Source organism: Rana temporaria, chromosome 1 (assembly GCF_905171775.1).
Source record: "Rana temporaria chromosome 1, aRanTem1.1, whole genome shotgun sequence".
Taxonomy (NCBI): domain Eukaryota; kingdom Metazoa; phylum Chordata; class Amphibia; order Anura; family Ranidae; genus Rana; species Rana temporaria.
In genome coordinates, this window is record NC_053489.1 from 140,560,371 (window position 1) to 140,585,775 (window position 25,405).

At 42.5% G+C, this 25,405-nt stretch overlaps 1 protein-coding gene across 3 annotated transcripts in view; it reads right to left on the reverse strand.

The window, feature by feature from the left end:
• Window positions 1–25,405, reverse strand: part of MCC (MCC regulator of WNT signaling pathway) — a 415,517-nt gene that overhangs the window by 116,609 nt on the left and 273,503 nt on the right. For all 3 annotated transcript variants that reach the window (XM_040343573.1, XM_040343584.1, XM_040343595.1), the window contains one exon: window positions 8,943–9,085. In XM_040343573.1, coding sequence (XP_040199507.1) covers window positions 8,943–9,085 — 143 coding nt within the window. The remainder of the gene's footprint in view (window positions 1–8,942; window positions 9,086–25,405) is intronic.

Here is a 25,405-nt window from a genome sequence, read left to right on the forward strand (position 1 = left end):
TTTTGACACATTTTTGGGACCATTGTCATTTTCACAGCAAAAAATGCATTTAAAATGCATTGTTTATTGTGGAAATTACAGTTGCAGTTTGGGAGTTAACCACAGGGGGCGCTGAAGGAGTTCTGCTTCACCTCGTGTGTGTTTACAACTGTAGGGGGTGTGGCTGTAGGAGTGACGTCATCAATTGTGTCTCCCTATAAAGGGGATGACACGATCGATGCAGCCGCCATAGTGAAGCACGGGGAAGCCGTGTTTACACGCGGCTCTCCCCGTTCTTCAGCTCCGGGGACTGATCGCGGGACCCCAGCGGCGATCGGATCTGCGGGTCCCGCGGTCCCGGAGCTTCGGACCGGGTCGCGGGCCCGCAACCCACGGCTGGGTAGATGTACAGGACGTACCTGTACGTACATCTGCCCAGCCGTGCCATTCTGCTGACGTATATATGCAGGAGGCGGTTGTTAAGTGGTTAAAGAAGATACAGGTCTGTGAGAGCCAGAAATCTTGTTTGTAGAGGTCACCAAATACTTATTTTCCACCATAATTTGCAAATAAATTCTTTCCAAATCAGACAATGTGATTGTCTGCATTTGTTTCCACATTTTGTCTCTCATAGTTGAGGTATACCTATGATAACAATTACAGGCCTCTCTCATCTTTTTAAGTGGGAGAACTTGCACAAAAGGTGGCACACTAAATACTTTTTTGCCCCAATATATATATATACACACACACACACACACACACACACACACACACACACACACACACACACACATATATATATATATACATACATACACTCAAAAAAAAAAAAAAAGTCCTAAAATCTTATAAATAATGAAACATTTTTTTTACAGCCCCCCACCCACATGAATGTAAAAGGTGTACATCAGGTGTTCAAAAACAATGACTGCACCCAACTGTGAGTACAATGGGCACAGCGGGAGATTTGTCCATCTGAACTGTATAGTATGGGTGTAGGAACGTAGGGTGTAGGTTGAACAAGAAACCTAAAAGGGCATGGTCAGTTTAAAAAAAAAAAATCACAATCATAGCCTGATAACATGAACACTTGGGTACAGGTTTTTGTATACTGTATATTCTTTATATTAAACATAGCATCTGGAAATGTTAAAGCACACAAATGCTCTATGTAATATTCCACCGCTGTCTTTTGTATACAGAAGATCAGAGTGGTACATGGAAATCATACAAATAAACTGGTATAAAACAGTGGTGCTTATAGGACTAAAATATAACGCAATGGGGTATAGAGCCCACTTTGGCCACTGTGAACTTTGGTGGTATCACATGGGGGGGGGGGGGGCATGTTTAACTAGTAGCCGACCAGCCACCGTCATTATACGGCGGCAGGTCGGCTCTCCTGGGCGAGAGCCCGTAGCTATACGTCCTATCGTATAGCCGCCACTAGGGGGCGCGTGCGCGCCGCCGGAGGCGCGCGCGCGCGCTCCCCGCTCGCCCCCGACTCCCGTGCGTGTGCCCGGCGGGCGCGATCGCCGCCGGGCACACGCGATCGCTCGGTACAGAGCGGGGAACGGGAGCTGTGTGTGTAAACACACAGCTCTCGTTCCTGTCAGCAGGGGAAATGCTGATCTTCTGTTCATACAATGTATGAACAGAAAATCAGTGTTTCCCCTAGTGAGGCCCCCCCCCCCCCCACAGTAAGAACACACCCAGGCATACTTAACCCCTTCCCCGCCCCCTAGTGTTAACCCCTTCACTGCCAGTGGCATTTTTATAGTAATCTAATGCATTTTTATAGCACTGATCGCTATAAAAATGCCAATGGTCCCAAAAATGTGTCAAAAATGTCCGAAGTGTCCGCCATAATGTCGCAATACCGGAAAAAAAATCGCTGATCGCCGCCATTACTAGTAAAAAAAATATTAATAAAAATGCCATAAAAATACCCCCTATTTTGTAAACGCTATAACTTTTGCGCAAACCAATCAATAAACGCTTATTGCGATTTTTTTTACGAAAAATATGTAGAAGAATACGTATCGGCCTAAACTGAGGAAAAAAAATGTTTTTTTATATATTTTTGGGGGATATTTATTACAGCAAAAAGTAAAAAATATTCATTTTTTTCAAAATTGTCGCTCTATTTTTGTTTATAGCGCAAAAAATAAAAAACGCAGAGGTGATCAAATACCACCAAAAGAAAGCTCTATTTGTGGGAAAAAAAGGACGCCAATTTTGTTTGGGAGCCACGTCGCACGACCGCGCAATTGTCTGTTAAAGCGACGCAGTCCCGAATCGCAAAAAGTACTCTGGTCTTTAGGCAGCAATATGTTCCGGGGGGTAAGTGGTTAATACATAGCAGCATTATTCTTTTGCCATTTGATCATTCTACGCTTTCATGTCTCATTTACAAATTCCACTTCAGATTTGAGCCCTCAAGCTCATCCTGGTCAAAGGACTGTTTTTAATGACCACAAAACACATGTACATTGTCCTTTGATGCTGTAATGAATGTCATACTTTCTTTCTAGGGCTAGGCAAACAAATGATGGATTTCAATAAATCCCCACTGTCAAAATATCCCTTTAAAGCCTCAGAAAAAAAGCTCACAATTACAATTCTCTGCTGTTTTAAATTCAAGAAAACTATTCTCAAGTGCAAATACAGGACGTGTGAACAGGTTGCTCTCAGACTTTAATATTCCCACCAATACGCTCCAAGTGTCCAAAAACCAGACGCAGCACGAGAAATAAAAAGACAACAGTGATCAATGAAGAAGCAACAAATCTATGCTGGCTGCAAACAATTACAAACAGGTGGACTGTAGTTACCAAGTAAATGACTTTTGGAATAAATTTGGAAATATGAATCAATGAATGGATGGATGAGTTTGCTGTGATTAAAAATGATTAGCATATTAAGTTCTCAGGACTCCGATACAATCTAGTTCTGCTTAAAGGCCACTTTCAAACTGAGGCGCTTTACATGCCCCGATAGCAGGGGTTAAGAGCACTCCGAAAAGAGATGCTAAAACTAGCGTTGCGTTACCACCAATGTTCTCACTGCCCCAGTGTGAAAGTACCCTTAAGAACTGCCATTTCATCCAAATGTCAGTTGTTACTGACAGATGGACCATTTATGCAGTAGACCAGGGGAGCAAAACAATTTAGCAAAAATGTACTGTCTTTTCTTTAAAGGGGTTGTTAACCCTTATGGTTTTTCACCTTAATGCATTCTATGAATTAAGGTCACCCAGACCCCCCGTTTTACTGACCTGAGCCTGGTCTTTCTCACCCCGGGGAACGAGCAACACCAGCTATGGCTCGTCTCTCATGTCCTGATTGGATAAATTGATAGCAGAGCAGCCATTGGCGCAAATCCAATGACGTGGGGGCAGAGGCGTGTCCTGCTTTCTGTGTCAATAGAAGTAGCAGGACATGGGATCGCGCCGGCACGGGTGTCCCCGAAGGAGAGTGCTTCACCAATGGGGCACTCAAAAGGGAGGAGCCACCATGGCCCCTGAGGGTCCCCAGAGGAGGTTTGGGGGCCACTCTGTGCAAAACCAACCGCACAGTGGAGGCAAGAATGAAATGTTTGTTATTTAAAAAAATAAAAACAAACAAAGGTTTAGTAACCCTTACGCTCCATGCACACTGAAGCTGATAAAAAGCTATAAAAAACGCCAGTAGCTTTGCAGGGAGCCTTTCAACGTTTTTTAGCGTTTTTGCAATAGCTTTAATCAGCGTTTTTGAGTGTAGCTTTTTTCTTTTTTTTTTTATGGATAAAAAAACGCAAAAACGCTGGCGCCAGCGTTTTTTTGCGTTTTTAAGCGTTTGAGTGTTTTTCGGCGTTGTGCGGTTTTTAGCGTTTTTTCCTGCCGAAAAACAGCACTTTGAACGCAAATTTCGGGCATTCAGAAAAAAGCCAATAAACTCCAAAGCTCATTAACACTAAAAAACGCCCAGGTGTGCATGGGCACATAGGCTAACATAGAGTTCAGTTTATGGGCTTTAAAAAAAAAAAGCCAAAATGCCAATAAACTGCAGTTTATCAGCTTCAGTGTGCATGGAGCCTTAAGCTATAAGATCACCCAGGAGTAAATAATCACGTAAATATGTATGGAAGTGTAAATAAAGCCAAAAACTGTACAGGACTTGGAGTTGGAGAGAGTCTCTAAATTGTTGCTCTTCTAACAGCAGTCTCACTATACAGGAAGTCAGGGAAAGTTTCCAATAGAGACCCTAACAGCATTTTTTTTGTTTGGTGGATCCTCCCCACTTTGTCTCTTGACAATGGGACTCGCCCGCCTTCAGAACACACCGCACAGCATGCATGCGCTGCATGCGCTGATCAAATGCTGTTTTTCAAGCAGGAACATTTGACAAGCTGGTCTACAGACTTTGCTTTAACACGAAAGGACAACACACGGATCTAATTTCAATCCACGTATGGCCAGCTTAACTCCACTTTATGTGTCTTTTGCCCTCACTACATGTCTGGTTAAATAAAAGCACGATAACAAGGGAGGGGAAATCTTCAAAACTCATCCCTACTCTGAAACGAATACAGTGTTTTGGCTGGACATACACTAAAGGTTTTAAAAACGCAGTTCCTCTGTATAATACACATAAAAGAGAACATTTATATTTGCTCATTACATATGCAGCCTCGGCTTCCTGCTTTTCCGTACTACAGAAATATTGTGTTCAGTATTGCTTATTCTTGCCAAGCCACTGAAAACAATGCATTCCCAGAATGGGTGATATCTTATCTCAACACAAAGTACCGTATATGTAAACCTGAACAATGAACCCTCTCATTTGCTACACCTTTGGTCTCTGTTCATTATACCAATAAAGCCATTAGAACTTATAATTTTGCCTCTACTGCCCTTTGATCTCAGTTAAAATGTTCTCAGATATTTCTAAAAACTACAAACAATGCCCCATGTATTAAAGATCAGAGGAGGAGATTGAGATGTTCTGTAGTCTTGCCCTTGGGTGAGAACGCTGGTCCTTCACAGATACCATGAGCGATTTCACCCCAGGACAGGATGTGCGTTACTTGTAGGATCACAAGGTGAAAAAAAGTCAGAATAAAAAAGGAGAAAATTAATGCAGCCACACCTGAGTACCGGTAAGCTACAAAATATTACAATTCTGTTCTTGGGTTTATATAAGCTTTCTGAAATTACGCTAAATGATTGCAGTAACTAATATTTCCAACTTCTAGTAGCTAATCCACAAATCTCCACAATTAATAAAATGACAATAAAACTATGAAAGCGCTAAAATGAAAGCTTTGAAAGTGACACAGTAAAGAGATTTTAAACCTAACTACACAAAAAGGTAACTAAATCTGTGCTATCAAAATACAAAAAAAAAAAAAAAAACACAGTATATTCTTACATATCCAGCTCTAGTGGTAAATTTAATTCATACTATTGTGGTTTGTAAATTCACAAATAATGTAGCCACAATTATTTGCAGAATGTTTAAGAATAAAAATGACCCACTGCACAGGTACTTGCGAACAGTGGCAAATAATTTCACTAACATTCACGAACACTGTATTTAGTCACTGGTTAATGGGGGTCCAATCAGAGCAGTTATTAAAAAAAAAAAAAAAAGACGCATTTGTAGCACAGTCTACACTGAGAAATGAAGAACACCCCAGCAAGAAATCTTTGCATTCAACATCACACCGTAATCAAGATACTTACAACGCTAAGCCTTTGGCAGGATCACCCAAGTACAAACTCTGCTTTACTTAATTAGCCTCGTTCCCTGGCCGCAATGCCGCTGAATTTTAATCACCAGTAAGGAAGCAACAATGGAGCGAAATCTTTAGCTCTCAAGGAGAAAGACATCATAGAAGAGAAGGTGAGGGATTGCTTTGCATTTCTGTCACTGGCGAGTGGCTGCAATGCTCAGTACTGTCTTATGAAAGCCATATCATAGACATTAGGAAGAAAACCTATTAGCTATACTGTTATGACAGAGCATAAGAAAACCAATTAAAGACGCAGTGGTAGTTTAGGTTATGCCTTGGAAAATAGAAACATTATCATATGTACATATGATTTAGCTTTTCCCTTCCCAGGTCAACAATTATTTTTTAATTAGGGTGTTGTCACTGTCACCCTGCATAAACACGGATGTCACATGTGCCTGTATAAATTAAAACACATCCAGTAGCTACATTAAACTAGGTTCACACACCCTCTATTTCATCTTAGAGAGTACTAATAGCTACTAATCCGTAATGCTAAAACCATGACTGCCCCATAAGCATAAAGAATGAAAATAGGAACTCTTGGGGAAGCATAAAAAAAAAAAATTATATATATATATATATATATATATATATATATATATATATATATATATATATATATATATATATATATATATATATATATATATATATATATATATATATATATATATATATATATATATATATCACACACACACATGCATACAGTGCCTTGCAAAAAAAAAGTATACATATCCCTTGAAATTTCCAAAATGTTGTCACGTTACAACCAAAAAACGTAAATTCTTTTATTGGGATTTTACGTGATAGACCAACACAAAGTGGCACATAATTGTTTTGTGCAAGGAAAATTATAAATGGTTTTCATTTTTTTATAAATATCTGAAAAGTGTGATGCCATTTGTATTCAACAAAAACATTAATCAGAGAAGCAGCCAAGAGGCCAATGGTAACTCTGGAGGAGCTGCAGAGATCCACAGCTCAGGTGGGAGAATCTGTCCACAGTACAACTATTAGTTGTGCACTCCACAAATCTGGCCTTTATGGAAGAGTGGCAAGAAGAAAGCCATTGTTGAAAGAAAGCCATAAGAAATCCCATTTGCAGCTTGAAGGAAGGCATGTGGGGGACACAGCAAACATGCGGAAGAAAGTGCTCTGGTCAGATGAGACCAAAATTTCACTTTTTGGGCAAAAAGCAAAACGCTATGTGTGGCGGAAAACTAACACTGCACATCACCCTGAACACACCATCCCCACCGTGAAACATGGTGGCGGCATCATGTTGTGGGGAGGCTTTTCTTCAGCAGGGACAGGGAAGCTAGTCAGAGTTGATGGGAAGATGGATGAAGTCAAATACAGGGCAATCTTAGAAGAAAACCTGTTAGAGTCTGCAAAAGACTTGGGACTGGGGCGGAGGTTCACCTTCCAGCAGGAGAATGACCCTAAACATACATCCACAGCTACAATGAAATGATTTAGATCAAAGCATATTCATGTGTTAGAATGGCTCAAAGTCCAGACCTAAATCCAATTGATAAACTGTGGCAAGACTTGAAAATTGCTGTTCACAGACGCTTTCCATCCAATCTGACAGAGCTTGAGCGATTTTGCATTAAAGAATGGGCAAAAATGTCCCTCTCTAGATGTGTAAAGCTAGTAGAGACATCCCCAAAAAGACTTGCAGCTGTAATTGCAGGGAAAGGTGGTTCTGCAAAGTATTGGGGACTAAATACAAATGCACGCCACACTTATCACATATTTATTTGTAAAAAAAATTGAAAAAACATTTATCATTTTCCTTCCACTACACAATTATGTGGCACTTTGTTGTTGGTCCAACTCATAAAATCCCAATAAAAGAAATTTACGTTATTGGTTGTAACATGACAAAATGTGGAAAATTTCAAGATGTATGAATACTTTTTCAAGGCATTGTGTGTGTGTGTGCACACATACATACATACACACACACACACACACACACACACACACACACGTACGTACGTACATACTATATAAATACTTATTAGGGCTCATGTTCATTCATACTAGCAACTTGCCCTGTTTACTTTTAGGGATTCTTTATTGCTTTACGAATTCCAGACACAAAGGACGTGCTTTCAGTGAGCTACTACTGCAGCCATATTAAAATACAAGTTTACCTTAAAGAGGAAGTAAACCCTCTGAAACTTTTCCCTAAAAAAAAGTGACTTCCCGGGTATCGCTGCTCCGGTGCTGTGACTGGCCGGAGCAGCGATGACGTCACTCATGCATGCGAGCCATCAGGGTTCATTGCACCATTGTCTATGGCGCGCATGCGCGGTAGACATCGGTGCAGTCTTTTCTGCAAATATCTCCTTAACCGTGTTGGTAAAGGAGATATTTCTTGCACTTACAGGTAAACCTTAATCTAAACTTACCTGTAGGGCCAAGTGGTCTGTACGGGTTTACAACCACTTTAATCTAAGTTTTTGTACTTCCCTGCAGGGTAACCACACACTGCTCCAAAGGCATCCAGGGTGGCAGAAGCAGGTCACAGATGAATCAAAATTCAGTCAGTTCAGCAAGGACCAGACACTTTTTGAACCTTCCTTGGCTGTTTCCACTTGAGAGAAGTCAATCCAACAAATGGGAATGTAGGAAAATATTTTCTTTGATCCCTGACTGCAGTCAAAAGGTCTGCAGCACCGATCAGTGTATTCTGACAGTGTAGGAGTCCCTGCCGTCAAATATATTAGCACAGTTGGGAAAACACATCTCTCTCCGCCCCCCCAATCCTCCTCAACTGTGTGGATGGGGGGGGGGGGGGCAGATTATGTCTGATGTGCAACTTTCTGCTTCCTGGATCACAATCACATTCAAGCTACAAAGGCTCTGAATCAGACCTGCAGATATGAGATTTTTCTTAGTACTTGTAATATTTTTTGTGTGTGCGAGACAAGGAGGTATTCTAGCATCATAACCAGGCATTTCGGTATCACTATATTATAAACAAAGTTTGTGGGGTGGACTAGTGCAGGAAAAAATGTAATGTCAAATTAAAAACTCAGCTACTCAGTAGGCAAGCAATGCTCTATGTAAGCATTTATGGTCACATTTTCAATGGTTTTCTATCAGAGGTGAAGCAGCCCAACTGATCAACAACCTGTCCCCATGTAACCAATAGTATGAGTTTGTACCTTATCGTTGTCCCTTGAAGTCGGTCAATCTTCTTGTTTAATTCTGCAATGATGCTGTGCAGCTCAGTAATTCTTTCCTCGTATCGTAATGTTGTCCTCTCTTGTAAGTCCTCATGCTCCCTCATCAGATGTGATTGTTCACACTAAACAGAAATAAAGGGGAAAAACTATTAATCACAAACAGTTGCTGGATTTCCATCTGCATTGTGGAGAAATAAGAAAAATGACTTCAAATGATACTCTGATGAAGGGAGGCTGAGCCAAAAAAATCCAGCTTCATTAGTGGAATTACCAAGATAAGAAGCCAGTGGACAATTCATCTCAGTGGTGACCACCCAATCCTAACTAGACTTTTAGCCTTCAATAAAAAAGTCACAATTTAATTAACAAAGTTCTATAAAACAGGTGGGCAAATTGAAATCCATCATTTAAATTACTATACATATGTATGCCCACTATGGCAAGAACCACTGTGGGTTTGAGTAAAACACTGTGTCTGTCTCCTTCCATAGTAAAAGGAAGTGCAGGGGTAGATTAGGGAGAGGCAAGTGTTTAATTGGATGGAAAAAGGTAACAGACTAATTACAGGACCACATTGAGGCGATTTAGTTCGCATTTGTAGCGCTATACAAGTTACTCACTCACTCGTATATTTATATGGCCACAGAATTGAAGATGTGGATGTATGTGATCTTTACAATGCAAAGCCACAAAGCAAGAGGATGGCACACCCACAAAAAAAAAACTTAAATGTTATTGCAATGCCCTCCACGCTTACTCCCCACTGTGTAAAAACTGAAGCCTTCATTGTGTACAAGGGGAAGCTTTGTTTTCAGCAGCTTCCGGATGTGACAGATCCCTCACAGCAGGGCATGGCCAAGACCTCTCCTGAATGTGAGAGTGAGAACAATCTCCCTTCAAGACAGAAGCCAAATACTACCTACTGCCCTGTGTAGCTAGTAAAGCTGCACGATTCTGGCCAAAATGAGAATCATGATTGTTTGCTTAGAATAAAGATCACGATTCTCGCGGCGTAATTTAATTTAATTTTTTAATTCATTAAAGTATTTTTTTTTACAAATACAGTGCGACATAAAATATTGCAACAACCACCATTTTATTCTCTAGGGTCTCTACTAAAATATATATATATTACACACACACACACACACACACACACACACACACACACACACACACACACACATATATATAAAATGTTTGGGGGTTCTAAGTATTTTTCTAGCACAAAAATAAATAAATATATATTTTTACTTGAAAACAGCAACTGTCAGAAAAAGGTTTGGTGTTTAAGTGGTTAAACGTTCCTAATTTACATACAGAAAGTCTATTCCTTTGATGTAAAAGACAAATTGATACAATGTTCAGACCCCTTTTACACTGAGGTGTTTCTAAAGGGGAGTTCCAGGCATTTTTAATGTTTATAAAAAGTCAGCAGCTACAAAAAGTGTAGCTGCTGGCTTTTAATAAACATGCACTCACCTGCTCCACGGTCCAGCGACGCGCCGGCCGGAGCTCCGCTCCTCTCCTCTCTGGCCGGCGTCCTCATTGTTACTGTGGGCACCCGGACCGCTTTCGGCTTCATGGCCGGGCACTCGCTGCGCATGCGCGAGCGGCGCTATCTGATTGGACAGGCGATCGCCTGGGACCTGTCACGTGTCCCAGGCGATGGCCTACAGGGAGGGGCCGCCAAAAGGCGATATGACGTATCGAGTTGGCGGGCCCTGGGCGGAAGGAGGAAGTGGGACAGGATGTCCCACTCCTCCTGAAGCCCCCACTCCCCCCCAAAAAAAAATTACATGCCAAATGTGGCATGTAAGGGGGCAAGCAGTGGATCAAGCGGAAGTTCCACTTTTGGGTGGAACTCCGCTTTAAGGCACTTTAGCTTTAAAAAAAAAATCGACTGTAAAGCGCCTGAAAGAAGCTGCATCTGCAATCCCAATGTGAAAGCCCGAGTGGCAGGGCGTCAAAAAAAGTCCTGCAAGCAGCTTCTTTGCAGCTCTTTAGGAGTGGTGAATACACCGCTCCAAAAGCGTCCCTTCCCATTGAGGCGGTTTTTTTAACGCCAAAGCACCTGAAAAACACCCCCACTGTGAAAGGGGTCTTAGCGGAGCTTTACCAGCATTTTTTGGGGCGCTGGCAGTGTGAAAGGGCTCTAAAGGCTTTCACATTGGGATTGTAGATGAGGCTTCTTTCAGGCGCTTTTTTTTTACCGCCAAAGCACCTGAAAAATGCCCCAGTGTGAAAGGGGTCTTAGACTTAACATTCCACTGATAGAATGTTTTAAAACTTGGCAGACTGACTTTTGACGGCCGAGAGCATATAGAAAATTCTCTGCATACCCAAAGATCGGGAAACCCTTTGTCAAAATGGCAACGGGGAAAAAAATAAAAATAAATTGTGAGAACGATTCTTGATGATTAATCGTGTAGCTCTAGTAGGTAGTAGAGAAAGCAACCTACACAGGGCGGTACTAGAGCAGCCTTCATAGGGACTCCGTACACAGCACACCCCTACAACCTGCACTGCCTACACAGCACACCCCTACAACCTTCACAGCACACGCCTAAACTCTGCATAATCTTAGAACCAGCCCTTCAAGGGCAACCATATTGCTGATGCGTGATGCGGCACACAATGAAATGAAGTTCGACACCCCTGGTCAGATTTTGTTTGCTTAGTATGTAGTATTGCACCGATGTGGACTTCTCTATTGAATGGATTGGATGTTATAAACGTTTGCAGTTTTGCCATATCGGTTGCATTTCTTATTTTTGTAAAAACTGTACTTGTTCTAAAAACTGTAATGGACCCAATCTTTTTATAGCTCGCTATATAATGTTTAATTGTGTCAGTTAACCAGCAGTATTTGCTCTACACTCGCCTACAAATTCTATGTGCTTCATAATGCCCGTTTCCTGAATGTGCCCATAGCTGTAACTGTGTATTCCAATCCTTAGGAACAAGGTACATCTGCAAATAACATTATGGCTCAGCCCCATTCAACTGCTACAAAAGCCATAAAGAAGTTGTAACGTATAATACAAACTAGATAATAAACGGCAGGGTTTATTCACCATATAAAAAGCATAAAAGTATAACTAATCTGGGAAAAATGTGCAGAGAACAAGACAAACAAATATTAGATTACAATACATTCTATTTTGAAGAATTGTTGAAGTTTGGTTGACTGTATGGAAAAGACAAAATGTAGCATTTTGCTGAAAGATATTAGAGGTATATTCTGAAAGGTCTTGTGGGACCTGCAGAGTGGAGAAGAAATGACGCAGATGAGTTTAGCAGACTTTTCAGATATAATTAAATAGGCAGACATTGTAAGTCCTCAGAGAAATCGGAGTTTGTGGAAACAAACATGGAAGATGTCAAATATTACAGAGAGAGAATGAAGTGTGATCGACATTGTACACCATTCTCAGGCACTAAGGATCCTGCTACATCACATGGATTACTGTGGATCTGATCGCTTGTCAGTTTGAACGTACATGGGAAAAATATGTCACTCAGATGGGTGGGATAAACAGCCGATGGCAGTTCTATGCCGATTAAGCTGAAGTAGGCAGGTGAAACATGGATTTCTAGATGGCAAGTTAGTGTGGCATTAGCACTCCAGAACATGTACACAGACATGAGTAGGACTGTTCACAGGCTGAACGAATCTCATGGAATGCTTAGAAGCCCTCGGGTACAACCAAAGATGGAAACTGATTAGAAGCCAAATTGGAAGCATGACATGTAAAAGCTTCTGGGAAGGAAAAGGCAGGATACAGATCACAGTACACATTTTGTTTTATAACTGACATTGCTAGCATATCAGATAAGATTAATGGGTTTGTGAATGTGGTAGGAGTGAAAACATTTGATGTGTTTATGTGTAAGATACAGTAGCTACTCAAGACCCCACTCCTGAGGGGTGAGCGATCACTTAGGTTGGAAACTTCCTGGCTCCTTCTCTGCAATAAGGTAGATCTGTATATCATACACATACAAAATACATTCATGTATGGGTACTTTCACACTAAGGCGCTTGGTGCGCTTGTGGTAAAGCGTTCTTATTTTTAGCAGCGTTTTACCACCGTGTTTGCCGCGATTTGCGGCCGCTAGCGGGGAGATTTTAACCCCTGCTAGTGGCCGGAAAAGGGTTAAACCCACCCGCAAAAACGCTGCTTTGGAGGCGCTACCCCATTGATTTCAATGGGCAGGGGCACTAAAGGAGCGGTATTTTTAGAACTCCTACCGCGCCTCCAAGATGCGGCTGGCAGGACTTTTTTAGCGTCTTACCAGCGCAACGCTCCAGTGTAAAAACAGCCCTCAGTTTCACACTGGATAGAAAGGAGCGGCTCTTTCTGGGCGCATTGCAGACACTATTTTTAGCGCAATAGCCCCTGCAATGTGCCTCGGTGTGAAAGCAGCCTATAGGTCTGCCACTAGTTAGCAATAGGGAATTCACCAGTGGCTGGATACCATACTTACTACATGTTAGACTATTTGCTCCCTAAGGAGGCCACATACAAACGGAATATAACAATGCAAACAACTAGCATAACTTACAGTCTAAAAAAAGTACCAGATCTCTGCAAAAACAAAAGTTCACAAAAGGATTTTTTTTGTAGGAATTAAAACTATGAATGCACCAATACCATTTTTTTTTTTTGTATTAACTAGTGCCATTACTTTTCATCAGGTATTCGCCGATACCAATTAGAGATACCTTTTTTTTCCTGTGCGGTGAAATTTGAGCCCATGCAAAATAAAATTGCTCAAATCGCACAAGATTTGAACAGGAATGTGGTGCAATGTGGTTTCCTGCTTCTGTGTGAACCCAGGCCCATCAGTTTTAGGCATCGGAGGATTTGCGCAAGTACTTTTACTTAGTATCGGCGTCACTGAAACGCTAGTTAAAACCATCTTTGTCTACTGGCTATCGTTTTCTGCTGACTGGGCATAAGCCATCACACATCTGACTATGCTCAGATAAGCAAAAATGCTAGAAAAAAGGATTTTGTGACAATATGAAACCATTAAAGTGTTTCTAAAAGGCAGAAAGGTATTAATCCTGTGGGCACCTGAGCTACTTACCTAAGCCTGATCTCAATGCAGTGCTGTGCCCGACTGTAGCAGCTCTTTCCTCACTAGAGATTGTGGCATCGGCGGGAATCACTGGCTTTTTCTGCGGTCGATCACAGCCAGTGAGGAGAGAGCAGTAGGCAGGGCCAGCCGAACTCTATGTCAATGGACACACACAGCGCGTCTCAGGATTGAGACCATACTATGGTATTGGGGCACTCAGCAGGGGGGAGGAACCAGGAGTGCTGGTGCAAAATGAGGATCAGGGCCATTCTGTGAAAAACCACTACAAAGAGCAGGTAAGTATGAAATGTTTACTTTTTTTAACAAAAAAAAAACAATATTTTTTTTCCCGCCCTTTTAAATAATAAACAAGGTTTCACTTTACAATATCTTAGGACCCATTCACACCTGCGGACCGTATGTCCGCTTTTTCATCCATCCGTTTGCAGATGAAAAAGGGACATACATTGGTCCCTATGAGATCGCGGTTGAACACCCGATCTCGACCGCCTCCGCAATGATCCGATTCTGCAGACGGAAGAAAACCCTATTTTTTGTTCCGTCTACGGATCAGATGAACACGGACACAAGAGCCGTGTTCATCCGATCCCCCCATAGGGGAGAGCGGAGAGAAGACAGGGCGGTCCCCGGCTCAGCAGGGATCAACGGAGTGATCCCCGCTGAGCAAGCGGAGGTTTACGGGGCAGATCCTTACTGATCTGCCCTGTGTGAAAGGGGGTTTACTGAATGTTCAGTATTTGGAGTTTTGCTGTACTGCAAGAAAACGTTGGGATTAAAGTTCAATTTTAGGCAAGCAGGACTGTTTTACATATAAAAAGGGTTTGTAATTCAACAGTTAGTGAACCAAACACCCCTGGCAGACATCACAGCCATATCTTTGACCTACACCGCAGAGGCAGAGCAGCTCAATCAAATACATTGGTCAAGACACAACTACTGGCTGCCAGTTGGTCTGCTAAAGAGAAGTAGCACAATCCTCTGCTCTTTTCTCATCAACACGCTCCATCACCACATGTGCACTGCACCAGAACCCAATTTGTGGTAAAAGGTTAAGATCCATTTTTTATGGCCATGAAAGCATTTCAGTCTGAAGGAAATATTTCTACCCATTAAAGAATGGCTAAACATATTGAACGCATGTTGAAATATATTTTTAATGCAATGTTTACAAAAATATAATCTGGAGCGACTGCTCCGTTAAGCGGCGGAAAAGACCAGAGAGTGGCGGGAGAGGGGGCACAGATAAAATTTATCTTGCAGCGAATCCTCCACAGAGACCACTTTTATCTGAAAGCGGACCGCCCGCTGAAGAGGATACCGGGGTAATGGCAGCTAGCTGCTGCCACAAAAATGATATTTCTCTTCAAACAGACGATGTACAATGGCGGCGAGCGGTCCGCAAGTGGTCGTAAACTTCAGTCATGAAATATGAACAAAGTATATCCCTTTATAGTGTGCACTTGTCTCGATTAAGAGCACCAAATGTCACTTTTGTCCGTTGGTACGTTCCTCTGCCATCAGCAGGAATCACTTCTGACAAATTTTCCCTGACACCAAGAGAAAAATGGTGACAAGGGAGTGACCTCCAGCTGATGAACAGCCTTAAAGCGGAGGTTCACCCTAAAACAATTATATACCATTCCATCCAGCATACTGCCGACATGTACAGTATGCCGTTTTTTTCCCCCCGCTGTACATACCATTTAATCGTTTTTATTTTCAGACTCCCGCAGGGAATAGGCGTTCCTATGAAGAGGCGTAGATGATTGACGTGCGGCTAAGGCGCGTCACGCGTTCCGAAAATAGCCGAACTAGGACTCGGCTATATACGGCGCCTGCGCAGTCAGCTCCTAGTCTGTGCGCAGGCGCCGTATAGAGCCGAGTCCCAGTCCGGCTATTTTCGGAACGCGTGACGCGCCTTAGCCGCACGTCAATCATCTACGCCTCTTCATAGGAACGCCAATTCCCCGCGGGAGTCTGAAAAGAAAAACAACAATTAAACGGTATGTACAGTGAAAAAAAACAGCCAGCATACTGTACATGTCGGCAGTCTGCTGGATGGAATGGTATAGAATTGTTTTAGGGTGAACCTCCGTTTTAAGGCCGTACACACGATTGGATTTTCCGATGGGATCTGTTTAAAGGTAGGCTGTTGTCTGAAAATCCGACCGTTTGTATGCTCCATCGGACAACTGTTGTCGGATTTTCCAACAAATAATGGATAGCATGCTTTAAAATTTTCCCACAACAAATGTGTGGTATTGGATTATCTGATTGTGTGTACATAGATCCTTTGGACAAAACTCCAAAGTACAAACACGCATGCTCAGAAGCAATGTTAACCATAAGACAACATTAGCAGAAGCTGCCCAAAGGGCAACGCCAAAGAGTTGAAAAAACATGTAAACGTGTTCGCTGGCCGACAATTCTTTGCCGTTTGTATGCAACACAAGTTCACGGCCAACAACCTTTGGACAAAAGTCCTACACTTTGTCCGCGGAAAATCCGCTTGTGTGTACCAGGCTTTAGTGTTGTTCCTGTTTGTTGAGGAGTGGTGTGTGCCTTCCCTCCAATCAGCTGTCAGAGCTCTCCTCACTTTGATCTGTAGAGTGTAACTTCAGCTCTTCGCCCCCTTTTTTCTTAACTCTAACGCAAGCATTATAATTCAGCACTTCAAACGGATGTAAAGAGAAGACTGCAGACAGTTACTAGCGTTTATTAGCGTTTTTCAGTGTAGCGTTCTTTAGCTTTTTTTTCCCCAATGGATAAAAAAACGCTAAAACACACTGGCCAGCTGAGTTTGAGCGTTTATTAGCGTTTTTCCCGCCGAAAAACTTCACTTTGAACGCAAATTTCTGGCGTTCGAAAAAAAGTCCATAAACTCCACTGCTCATAAACACTAAAAAACATCCATGTGTGCATGGACACATAGGCTAACAGAGTGCAGTTTATGGGCTTTGAAAAAAAAAAAAGGCAAAACCCCCATAAACTACAGTTTATCAGCTTCAGTGTGCATGGAGCCTAAGGGTTTACAACATAAAACAGAAATCGTGAGAAAGGGTGCGATGCGAATTCCTATAATGCAGTGTGAATTTTATCTTCATAGGCTTCAATTGAACTTGCAGTAAACTAATCTCTGCAAATTATTCACTGGCTGCCTCATGAAATTTGTGGTAAAATCGTAGGTAAATTCGCACCTGTCCACTTCAAAACGCAAGGCAAATTCACACCTCACACAGGACAAAAAAAACGGATCAAGTTCGCAATACATCACATCACAGTAGTCCTAAAGGATCTAAACACATTTCTGTAGTAGTAACGGTCTCCTTTAACTGGTCTCTGGGGAGTTTTTGGGCAAGATACTTTGACGACATACTAAAACATTTCTATATGTGCAGGAACATTTTCCAAGGTGCATCTATATTTTCTAAAAGCATTTGTTTGAGAAGATGTGATCTGTGTGTGGTCGACGGAGAAAGAATTTGGCCAAGACTGATATTTTAATACTCAATAGTCATAGGTTCCCATCTACTCAAAGCAGGAGGAGTCTGTGCGATTATGGAGTTAGGCTTCAGACGCGTCATTTTACAACAATAGTTTGCCCATCAACTGACCACTAGTTTCTAGTAAATGAAAATACCATATGCTTAAACACTAAATTAGATGGGTCTACTTTCACTATGTGTAGATGCACCAGGTACTGAAAATGTCATCTCTACTAGCTGCTTCATTATTCTTAACCTGGGGATCCTATCCATAGAAGCAATATTTCAATAACTCATTCTAAGCCACCAGGGTGATAATAACATGTACTAAATAAATTAGATTTTTTGTGACCTGGTGTAATTTTCAAAGGATAGAAAAGAAAACGGCGCGGGAGCTATTCCAAGGAAAAGTGACTTGGGAGAGAAAGCAATTAGCCATATTTAAACTTGAACAGAGGTCACAGACATCGGTTCAATGAAAGACAGAGGACTTGCCAGGATTATAATGAAGATGACAGTTTAACACCCTCTCATTACAAGTCCCTGGAGAGGAAGGCAAGGAGGGGATTTAGAATGATGCCATTATTTCGCAAGTAAGTTGGAGGATAAATGGCACAAACTGTCCTTTCGTGGAGCCACATCTTCCATCAGCAGCTCTACAACATTCCAATAAATAAGTCACCAGTGAGCAGCAGAAGTTCAAACGTTCCACAATTTAAATGAAGCTTTGCCGGGAAATCCACTTTCACAGAATAATGCCTCATCAGCAAACTTTGTCAATGACATCAAATCAATAGCGTAGCGCATTTTGCCAAAATCAAAGGGAATGACATCCAAATAATTAACTAAAAAAAATACGTAATTCATACCCAGAAATCAAAAATATTCTCTAAAAATAAATATGCGTGTTACAGTAAAAATAGAATATTCAGTACATATTTCAGAAAACAGAACGATAAGTGAACACTTGGAAGCTAATCTAGTCATTGGCTGCCTGCAGCAGGGTGGATACAATTTAAATCATGATTTAAATCACTAGTAAAAAGGCCTGATTTAAATTAACTCAATTTAAATCATAATTTTTAAAGAGCAACTGTCATCTCTGTCCCGCAGCAGCTTCTCCTCTGACCTGCTGTTGACCAAATGACAGTCCCATTCACTTTAATGGGACGGCAGGTGAGTGGATGCCCGCTAACAGGCGCTGCCATGATGGATCTGAAATGACAGGTGCTCTTTAAATGTAAGGACTTATTCTTGCTGGTAGTTACTATTCTAAATAGGAAACCTTCAGTTTGCTTGCAAGTATTAAAGATTCCAAGTGGGAAGGAAGTCCCACTCCTACCGAAGCCCCAACTCCCTCCCCCAAAAAAATTACATGCCAATTGGGGCGAGGAGTGCTTAAAGTGGAAGTTCCATTTTTGGGTGGAACTCCGCTTTAAGTCTGACCACAGCTTTTCTATTGGATTGAGGTCTGGGCTTTGACTAGACCATTCCAACACATTTACAGGTTTCCCCTTAAACCAGTAAAGTGTTGCTTTAGAAGTGTGTTTGGGGTCATTGCCCTGCTGGAAGGTGAACCTCCATCCTAGCCTCAAATCACACAGAGTAGTACAGGTTATTACTGTATTTAGCACCATCCATCTTTCCCTCGGCGCTGGCTGTAATGTAACAAAATATGTAAAAAGCCAAAGGGGGCGAATTACTTTGCAAGGCAATGTGTGTAAATATTATATATATATATATATATATATATATATATATATATATATATATATATATATATATATATATATATATATATATATATATATATATATATATATATATATATGCAGTGGTTTGAGTGTAGGAGTCCGGTGCAGTCCTGTTCACCAGTTCAGGTGCAATTGAGATGATAAAATGACTGAAGGTCCGCTTTAGGACAACAGGGTTAATTTACTAAAACCGTAAGGTTGCAAAATCCGGTGCATCTGTGCATAGAAACTAATCAGCTTCAAGTTTTTTTTCTCTTTTGGTTAAAGCTTAAAAGAAAACTATTTTTATTTTTTTCAGAATCATACTTACCTAGGTGGATGCAGCATCCATCCGATGCTGCATCTGTCCCCTGCCGGGTCTCCAAGACTGAGAACTCAGATCAAACACCACCGATTGCTCGGTTCCCAGGGCTCCCTGAGCAGAGAGCTGGCGACTGTCAGTCACAGATGTCTGCTCCCCATCCCCGTCACTCACTGGAGCACTGGGCTGTGGCAGGAGCAGCCGACTCATGATCTCAGCGGCTCACAGAGCCTGAGCCGGATGCCAACCCAGGCATGTGGATGGACTTAATGAACAAACTGCACTTCTGTGATCCAGAAGAAGTACAGCCAAACAAGCTTTGGCTGGGCATTTTCTTTACTTGAACAAGACATTAGGAAGCCGATTGGCTACCATGCACAGCTGCCCCAGATTTTGCACTCTCCAGTTTTAGTACCGTATATACTCGAGTATAAGCCAAGATTTTCAGCACTTTTTTGTGCTGAAAAAGTCCCCCTCAGCTCGAGTGAGGATCCCATTTACTACTCTCCAGTCTCTCTGGGGCTGCTTTGAGCTGTTGCTGCAACTGCCTCTAAAGGTCTGAATAGCACTGGCAATCTGCCTCTAGAGGTCTAACAGCGGCCTGCGGTGTTTCGGAGTCGCCGACATTTTGTTGTAGCCGCGGGAGACCGTAAACAAGGTGAGGCTGCAGATGGGCACAGTGAGACATAGTTGGGCTGCAGATGAGCACACTGAGGCTGCAGGTGGGCATTGTTTACCAGTAGCTGCTGCATTTCCCACCCTAGGCTTATACTCGAGTCAATAAGTATTCCCATTTTTGTGTGGTAAAATTAGGTGCCTCGGCTTATATTCGGGTCGGCTTATACTCAAGTATATACGGTAAAACCAACCCCAATGTCTGGACATGTACAGAACTTTTTAATCTGTGAATTGTTCAACCAGTATCTTTTCATGGTATGCCACGTGTACCAAAGAAATAAGCCCCAAGACAAATATAGTTAAAATAGGGACAAATAAATATTTGGACAAGGTAGACTTCTGACCCACCATTTAGGTCAAGCTTTAACTGCAAGGTAACCAGAAGATTGATAGCGAGATGAAATTGGTAGACTTTAGAAGCAGCAGTAAATACACAAGTGACTGCAGCCTGGGTTTATGAGATAATTTATAGGGATAAACCCTGAAGGCTCACGATGGATGCTTCATTTTAATTCTCATGTGGCCTTGTACTCCCTATAAAAACTCAAGTTATCAACCATTATTAAACCACAGCAGTCGGAGCCTTTCTGTTGCAAAGGAGATTTATTATTGTATACACCTATGTGTGTGATGATCGCAATAGATAAACAGCACTGAACAACAGTTATTGCTATTCTCATTTAATGCAAACATCCATACATAAATATCCTTAAGACCAGTTCCTGTACTACAAGAAATTGAATCACTGAATAGTAAATTACAAATAAATATGAACACTGTCAGCCAACAAAGATTAACTTTGCTGTGCTCAGGAAAGGCCTAAAAAAATGGAATCATTTCTGCTACAGGTAGCCTCAATTACACAAAATACTGAAAAAAATGGTATAAACAGCAATAGTTAGAAATAAGCAACAGAAAACTATTTGTGATTGGCTTTTATCAGACTAGCTACATAACATTTTTGTTAGTCTACTACAAGTTTTTCCTCCTTACCGCACAATCAGCCTTTAATTGTAACTATAACCACATCATAAAAAATTATCAATAAATGGTGTATTACATGCTTTTGATACAGTCACTAGGAGATTAGTTTTCTGTATTCTGCATAAAAACCTGCTCTCCATCTCCTCCTTTCTGTTCATGTTTCCGATTCAGATAAGGATTTTGCAGAGCAGTGTTGGCAGCTCTGCACATGCTTAGTTTCTATGAGGAGTATTTCCTTGCTATCACATTTGAGCAGCAAATGTGAATATAGAGTCACACATGTGGGTGTATACACAGTGGTAAATGCCAGTGCCTGTATGTATGTAGCTGAGGCTACATACAGTTAATATAGCGTGCCCACCGGGCGCACGCGTTGGTTAAAGAAATTGTCAATTTGAGCCACCTTGGTCCAAACTATTTATTCAAAGTGGAAGTAAACCTGGACATCATCTTTAAAACCATTTCATGTATAATTGTCTGTCTGAACACCTATAGAAAAACACATTGGAATGAAACCAAAAGTTAATTTTGTAGATCCAAATTCATAAAATAGTTTTAGAAATGTGGCCGATAATTGCCTGCTACCTGCAAGTTTATAAATGGATTACAGTGGCGTTGCAGCTGTAAATATATATAGTTTACTTGTCTCTCTCCAAAGCTCTAAGGGTTGTTTCTCTCTAGTGCGTCAATCCTGTTCTCAGCACAAGTCTCTACTGAGAACTATTTTTAACATGATCTGCACTTTGAAGTGATATAAAGCAGGCATGTCCAAAGTCCGGCCCGTGGTCCGGTGTCATACGGCCCCACTGGTCATTTTTTGGAGTATATAGGAGTATATATATATTTATTATAAAATCTTTTGTGGCCCCCAACAAATCACAAAGTGGCGCTTGGGGGTTTGTTGGGGGGGCCACAAAAGATATATACTGTATTTATCCTTGCTTGGAGGGGACAGGGAGGGGGCGGGATGAGTGCCATCAGATTACATATAGTAGAATCTCCTGTTTACTCGCCGGCCTCTGTAATAGGAAGTCCCATGTCCAAAACTGGCATTGGACGACTGTTCTGCCCATCATAGAAAGCGGGACTTTGTATTAAAGAGGCCTCCAAGTAAACAGGAGATTCTCCTGTATGTAATCTGTTGGCGCTTACCCCGCCCCCTCCGAGGCTGCAGATGGGCATGGATCAGGCTGCATTCATGAAAATGGTGAGGCTGCATTGGTGGGCACTGGCCCTTAAAAAAAATCCTGAAACTAACCTCTTAAAGTGAAGATGCGTGTTATTCGCCGATAAATACGTCATATCCAAATAACACTCCCAAGCTCATCCTTAGACTCTTCACCACACACAGCGACAAAGGCAAGAGAATTCTTGTTGGGCAGTGTATTAGTTAATTTGCGTTTAATTTTAATTGTTCAAAGAATGTCTGGTAAAATGGTCGGCCCTGCCGCATGTTCACTTCATCAAATCTGGCCCTCTTAAAAAAGTTTGGCCACCCCTGATATAGAGGGGAAGAACTGCAGATATACAAGTAAAACTTGTGTAGGAGAATTTGTTTAATCTCCATCAACTGAGGCTAATCACTTCACTGGGTATATGCAAGGGTTTACAACTACTTTAGCATATCTGTGGAAGGAAAAGCTCACTTCTCAGGACTGCAGTGCAAAACTCTAAAAGAGGTTGTACCAGTGAGGAGGCACATTTTTCAGTAGGCTATAGGTGATGCGATCTGCTTTCCTGAAAGCACTGTGTTGATGGGGGAATCCCTCCAGTCAAGGGGGGAGGCAGAGGTGAAACAGTGATTATATGCTAGCAATAATTGCATGCTGGAAATGCGACAGGTTGGTTGTAGCCAAGTTGATCCTTGGATGGATCGACTTGAGTACAATCAACTTGTCCATAGATGGATGGAATCTCGGAAGGTCACTGCTGAATGGGCTGACGTTCATTCCTGGTTAACAGAATGCTTCAGCAATGTAAAGGAAAATTGTATTTTCCTTCTTGGGTGGTTAAGTATTAAAACAATCATATCCTGTTAGCAGCTGGTCAGGCCTGAGGCTCACCATGTGCAAGGAGCAGCTACTCTAGGCACTCCAGAGGAAACAAGTAATAACATCTCCAGTGCAAAGAACCCATCCCTTCAAACCCTTGTATTATATAACAGAGCATTATTTCATGGTAGTGATGCTTCTCACTGCTCGTTCGACTAGAAATCAGATTTAGGCTAAAAAATACCTTCATATATCTAAATAAAGCTGCACATTCACCCTATGAATGCTTGGCTGTATGTCAGCAAATAACCTGAAGCGCTGATCACTAAGATAAGCGGGAGATGAGGGGCGTGGCCAGGACAGGCATGTGAGAGGACGCATCTCTCACAGCTCCCAGTGCTGATCCGGTATTGATCCTCCCCCGGCCGTTATTCCGGTTCGAGACCGCCATATGCTGGAAGCCAGCACTCCCGGGACCACAGCGGTACCCCACCGGCGTTGTGCACCAGGGGAAAGACCCGCAAAGGACAGGCGGAGATCGCGGGGATGGAGGCCCAAGATGGCGCCGCCGCGCCAACTGCCAGAGGGACGCCTCGTGGAGCGGACAAAACGGGCCCCAAACAGGGTAAGCCTACCAAGACCCAGGGAAAAGACCCCCCCAGGGACATGCTCTACTATGCCCAAAAGATGTCTGGAACGGGGGGGCCAGATCAACCGTCCCGATCCGGTGCCGCGCACCAGGCTAGGCCCGCAGCACAGGGCGAAAGTGTCCCACTTTACTGGGGGGAGGAGGAGGACAGAGAAGGAGCAGGCCAGGGACCGGAGGATGAGCAGGCCCCAGACGCACAAGCTGAGAATACTGTGCAACCCACGCTGGCAGACATACTTAAAGCAGTTAATAAATGTACTGCATCTGTGGACACTTTGAAGGAGCAGTTTGGATTACTAAGGCAGGATATGCAAAAGATTCGTGAACGTACTACTGCAGTGGAAAGCAGAGTCAGTGAGGTGGAGGATCAGCTGCAGCCCATGGCCCAAGACACTAGAGCTGCCCTGCAGATGGCTAGAGACGCTTATGACCGCGTGGAAGACATGGAGAACCGTCTCAGACGCAATAATGTCCGTATAGTAGGGCTGCCGGAGAGGGTGGAAGGTAAAGACCCCACCATGTTTGTAGAGAACTGGCTGATTGAACTTTTTGGCAAAAATACGTTGTCACCATTTTTTGCGGTGGAAAGGGCCCACCGAGTACCTTCGCGCCCACCGCAGCAGGGGGGCCCCCCTAGATCCATCCTGGCAAAACTACTCCACTACCGGGACAGGGAAGCGGTGCTGCGTCAGGCTCGGGAGCGAGCTAACATCCAACATAATGGTGTCCGGGTGTCATTTTACCCAGATTTTTCGCAGGAAGTACAAAGGCGCCGGGCCAAATTCCTTGATGTAAAGAGGCGACTGCGACGTATACAACTCCCATATGCTATGCTCTACCCAGCGAAGCTCCGGGTGGTGGTGCGGGGTCAAGCCCAATTCTTTGAGTCTGCAAAGGAGGCCATGTCATGGCTGGATAGAAACGAGCAATCTCTACAACGCCAAGCGCAGGAGGAGGGGGAGTGAGGCATGAGCAAGTTATTTTTACTTTTTATTTCTTTGGTTTTGCCTCCAGACACTGAATATGCAAGATTGAAATGTTTCTATGCTTCACTGCTGTCTTTTTTAGGGGGGATCCCCTACCTTTTTGCCTGTTTGAATATTTCTTTTTCACTTACCCTTTGGCCGGGGGACATTATGATTGGCAGCACATCGTGAGGAAAGCTGTTCTTAGTAGGATGATTTCTGTGACTGGAGTAAGCCGACGTTTAGTCGCACAAAGTGCTGGAACCGCCCTGTTGGTGGACATTGATGATTCGGGACCCGTTTGGTCCGCAAGTTATGCTAACTTTTGTTTTTCTAGCTACCATATGAAGACAGAGGTACAACTCAACAGACCTGGGCCGTTGGCCCTTACGCAAGATATTGTGCAGGAGAGGACAGAGATGGGGGGAGGCCCTTTTTCCCGACAGTGGGGTCAGACTGTACATTTTTGCCCACAAGTATATTGCTTTTTGATGTTAAAGGAAGACACCCATGGCTAAGGTATCCA